Genomic DNA, 5099 nt, shown 5'->3' on the forward strand with positions numbered 1-5099 from the left:
CGTCGTGTGCAACGGTGAGCTGCAGGGTGTTGTGTCCTGGGGCTACGGATGTGCTGAGAGGGACAACCCCGGTGTCTACGCCAAGGTAAACTGAAAACATCTCTACAATAGAAGACATGAAACCTACATTTCACAATGAACATGGCCAGTAAAAATTAATCATACTGTACTTGCTAGTTTTCTAAAAACCTCATTGTGTCTCCATTAACAGGTCTGCCTCTTCAACGATTGGCTGGAGACAACCATGGCCAAATATTAAGCCTTATCCTGAGATCACCATCTTACTCTGCTGCCTTTCTTCCATCATTCTAACTCCACTGTTGTTGTTGTTGAGTTTTGAATAATTGCATTCATTTTTTATCTGAGTCAATAAAGTCCAACACTTGTAAATTATGCTTCCCTCAGTTTGTTTCCTGTGTTGTCCCAGAAATATGTCTTCATTACATTATTTAAAATTCAACTGAACTTTAACAAACTTGTGAACCTGTTTACTGCCCTTTAGTAGACAAAGCAATACTTTCTAAATGTATATTGCATCAAACTGTTTCCAATAGTTTAGAATACAATAAATGCCATCAATACCAATAAATAATAGTCCAGTGAAGTAGAGTCTTGAAGAAATACACATGAGATTTGATGCAGAGATCATATGTTACATAAAATACTTTAAAAGGTGAGTCCTGTTAGATACCCAACTTTAATACTGAGGAAACATGTTTGCAATGTTTACCAAGTATCTACATTCAATTTTTTTTCTTCTAATAAACAAACCCTTGTCAAGCTCTGCAAACAGCCTATGACCATGATAGAGACATGTCAAGTTCAGACAATATATTAAAGGAGTACAGAGGAATGAAATAGATAAAAAGAGAAACCAATGCAATCGACAAAGTAACAGCACTGTTTTTATGTTTACAATTGTGAGAAAAAATGAACTGGCAGAAATCATTTTCACTGATAGAAATCCTAAACTGTGATAGAGCTTAGTAGCATTTTTTAGAGAACATGCAGACACAAGATGTGACTGCATGCCTTAAACTGGGTCAAAATATGTAAGAACATCTGATAAAATGAAAAATATTTTTAAAAATCGTTTTGTTGTTGTTGTGATTATGGATGCTTTTTACCATCTCAAACAACTTCATGTTTTGCTTTTTTTAATACAGTATTTTAATGGTTTTTTTCTGTCCTGTAATATTAATAACCATCCATTTATCTTTTTACCTAAACAAATGTTTGTGTTTTGTTTTACTGCTTTTGTAATGTTTGTGTTCTCATTGTTCTATAGACAATATTGTTTTGTGATGTGACACGTCATCACTGCTAAACGGAACTGTAATAACACAATTTAGAGAAAGATAAATAATTTATAGATATTTCGAAAAACATGTGTTCTGTATAGTTTTACTGCACGTTATATCTGGTCCGAGCCACTCAGATAGTCAATCTGTGAGAGAAGCTGCAGCTGGCACACAGCCTGGGCCGAGGAAAGGTCAGGACGCTGATAACAACCTTTATACGTACTGTACATACTATTATTACAACCTGTACAAAATATACTCTACTCACAGCAGACCAGTGCAGCTAAGACTGAACTAAATAACACACAGTTTCAAAATGCATTGTTGTGAGAAAACATATAGAGTCCCTTTTTTTTCATTTTGGAGCAAAATTCCTGAAATGTATACATAATAGAGAACTGCTTCAATAGTAGTTTTTTACTGAAAAAAGTGTTATACCATCTCAGTTCCACAATCATACAAGTCATCAGTTATTGAACAGTTACATTTTTGTTAGTAGTTTGGCATATTTCATGTTTTTTATTTATTATTGTAATTAGTTTGTTATATCATGTTTTATTTATGAGGTAAACATATCTCTCTCTTATAGTATTTATATATTTATAAACATTATTTATAACATCCAAAATGTAAAATTCTGGCATACACCTGTAAGCGCAAAGACTTTTAGCTGCCATTTGCTGAAAAAGGAAAACTGTTGTTGAGAAGCAAAAGAAAACCAATAAATAAAGGCTTGTCCTCTGCACTTATAGACCACAATGTAAGAGTGTTTATGTTTTGATATCTGCCTGCATCAAGTTTATCTGGACTTGTTTTAGTTTTGCACACATTTTCACAACGTGCCCTACTTTCGGGGTATAGAACAAAAATAACACAACATATGTATTTCTACTATATATTTACATTAGAGAAATAAAATGAGAGGTGACAGTAAAAGGCCATTTTACTAAGAAGGATCTAAAGTAAATGATTGAGATGGCCTTTTCAAGAAGTCAGCATTTTTAAACTGAAATCAATACGCTCTTTTATTTTACCTTTATTTAACCAGGATAGGTCTCCTTGAATGTCCTTCAGAGAACAACCATAGGGTCTTTTCTCCATGTGGCAAGAAGTAAAGGAATTGATTCAACGAAACAAGTCTTTAATTCTTCAGTCGCTCTCAATATTTTAAGGAATTACTCCAACTTATCTCACACAGCTCCTGGAGGAAAAAGACCCTTTGAAATATAAATCAGCCACAGTGTTAATACCTTGATTCTTCCATTGAAATAGAACCACAATAAGGGTTTGAAGGAGGAGTTGTCTGCAAGTAGATAAAGTCACACGTTGGCAGAGTTTCAGGGAGTGTGGTTAAGTTTTCCCATCAGCACTATTTGCAGGGTTTTGATTGGTCAGCCCTATCAGGTGTGTCTCAACAGATTGCATAGGTTAAAACGTTCGATAAAAAGCCAGCATGGGTCGAGGAAAATCAACCTGACATCAATCATGAAGTCTCTGGTCTTTGCTCTGCTCCTAGGAGCTGTGTGTAAGTACGGATTAATTTAGAAAATCCATCAACACTAAGAAAACAAATCACTAAATATATCTTAAGTGAGGAACATTATTTCTCTCACATTGGAGATTAAATAATTAAAAAGAAAACAATGAGACAGAGGAAATACAAAAATGATGGACACAGGTATTCCTCCTTTGCAGATTAATAAATCCTTTTTTTGTTCAGTTGCCACAGAGGATGACAAGATTGTTGGAGGGCAGGAGTGCGTGCCTCACTCTCAGCCCCATCAGGTGTCTCTGAACTCTGGCTACCACTTCTGCGGAGGCACCCTGGTCAACGAGAACTGGGTGGTGTCTGCTGCTCACTGCTACAAGTCGTGGGTGCTCCTCAAACGTCAACAAATTAACCTCACAAAGCATCCCTTTCATTCAACCTGTCTCACTTGAAACTTCTATCTCTTTTGCAGCAAAATGGACATAGTTCTCGGTGATCACAACCGCTGGTTCATGGACGGAAATGAACAGATCATCTCTGCTGAACGCGTGATCCCTCATCCCAACTACGATTCCTGGTTGGTTAACAATGACATCATGCTGATCAAGCTGAGCCAACCTGCCACCCTCAACAAGTATGTGCAGCCCGTGGCTCTGCCCAGCAGCTGTGCCCCCGCTGGCACCATGTGCACCGTCTCCGGCTGGGGGGTGACTATGAGCTCCGGTGAGTATCAGACTCCTCAATCTCCTTATGTTACTCAATCTACATGTGTACATAATTCATTTTAAGAGTGTGTTGAAGACCTTCCTTTTTAATAAAGCCTATAGTTACAGCTGGTTTAACATTAGCCTACGTTTGCCTATATTTTCTGTCTTTTTGTTGTATTTGTATCTATTTTATTTGTTGTTCACTTTCTATCGTGTCTTTTATAAAGTATCTTTTACATTGTCATCTATGTTTGTTAATCTGTAAAGCCCACTGAGACAAGCGTATTTTGTTCTATTGATTTGTCATTGTGTCTCTTATTCTGCGTCTCCACAGCTGTTGACAGCAACAGGCTGCAGTGCCTGAACATCCCCATCCTGTCTCGTGAAGACTGTGATAACTCCTACCCTGACATGATCACTGATGCCATGTTCTGCGCTGGAGACCTGGAGGGAGGCAAGGACTCCTGCCAGGTATGCGTGTCTGCTGTTGCAAAGTGCACAATTTACTTGTTTAGTGTCCCCGACACTCTCACAAAAGTTAACTGTATTTCAAACTGCTTTGCTTTCTCATTCTCAGGGTGACTCTGGTGGTCCTGTTGTGTGTGACGGTGAGCTGCAGGGTGTTGTGTCATGGGGCTTTGGGTGCGCAGAGAAGAACCACCCGGGGGTCTACGCCAAGGTAAAAAAACACAAGTTTCCCATAGCAATCATTTATTTCTCAATGTGTGCTCTGATTGTAACTTTTTCCAATTCCTTTTCCCTCTCTTGCATAAGACCTGCATTTTCACAGACTGGCTGCAGAGCACCATGGCATCTTACTGAGACCCCTCTGATAACACGGTTATTACACTGAAAACCACCGTGCCACTGAAAGTATGCCTGTTGAAATAGAGTTTGAAATAAAATGGTCAAAAGGTTGTGCTTTTATTCTGCATCGCTCTCTTTCACTGTCCTTTTGATCCGTCTGTCAAATCAACATGACAAATTAAATCATCTTAATATCATCAAAACCAGTGAATGGGAAGAAAATGCATTGATGCATGCAATATAAAGCAATTTGAAAATGTTTGATAAGGAATATGTTGCCGTCTTTTGGTTTTCTTAGTCCTACAATCAATTTTGAATGAAAGTTCAAGGTGAATCCCAAATACATCAAACCGATAGGATTTATCATACCAGAGCAATCATCCTTCCCACGCAAAAAAAAAGAAGTGTAACAGGAATTTTAAATTACAGATCATAATACTGAAAAACTTTATTAATTAACGTTATTAGGGAACTTATACTTGATACTAGTATTTATGCTATTTCTTACTTCTAATTCAGATACCTGTACTTTTAATTGGAATACTTTAGTTTAGACTCAGGTGTCAATGAAATAGCTTTGGTTGCCTAGCAACTGTAACTAGGCAACTTGGAATGCAAACAAGGGTGCATTATTTGAATGAATTAATAGTCGATCCAAGTCAAGTGATGTCACACGGAATGTGCAGAGGTCACTATCTGAATGAATCTGGTCACATGATGCGATGATGTCATTAATGTCTTTGAAGTTGTCTGACCAAATCCTTATAGGACTAAGTTTGAGTGTTGAGTTCAGCA

At 37.5% G+C, this 5099-nt stretch overlaps 1 protein-coding gene across 1 annotated transcript; it reads left to right on the forward strand.

The window, feature by feature from the left end:
• Nucleotides 1-2786: 2786 nt before the first annotated feature.
• On the forward strand, nt 2787-4359 carry LOC104954958 (trypsin-1-like). Its single transcript, XM_010782173.1, has 6 exons — nt 2787-2826; nt 3022-3172; nt 3263-3513; nt 3832-3968; nt 4075-4176; nt 4272-4359. The coding sequence occupies exons 1-6, from the start codon at nt 2787-2789 to the stop codon at nt 4317-4319; spliced, it is 729 nt and encodes a 242-aa protein (XP_010780475.1). The 3' UTR covers nt 4320-4359.
• Nucleotides 4360-5099: the final 740 nt, after the last annotated feature.

The sequence above is a fragment of the Notothenia coriiceps genome, unplaced genomic scaffold (assembly GCF_000735185.1).
Source record: "Notothenia coriiceps isolate Sejong01 unplaced genomic scaffold, NC01 NC01_scaffold00024315, whole genome shotgun sequence".
In the NCBI taxonomy this organism is placed as follows: domain Eukaryota; kingdom Metazoa; phylum Chordata; class Actinopteri; order Perciformes; family Nototheniidae; genus Notothenia; species Notothenia coriiceps.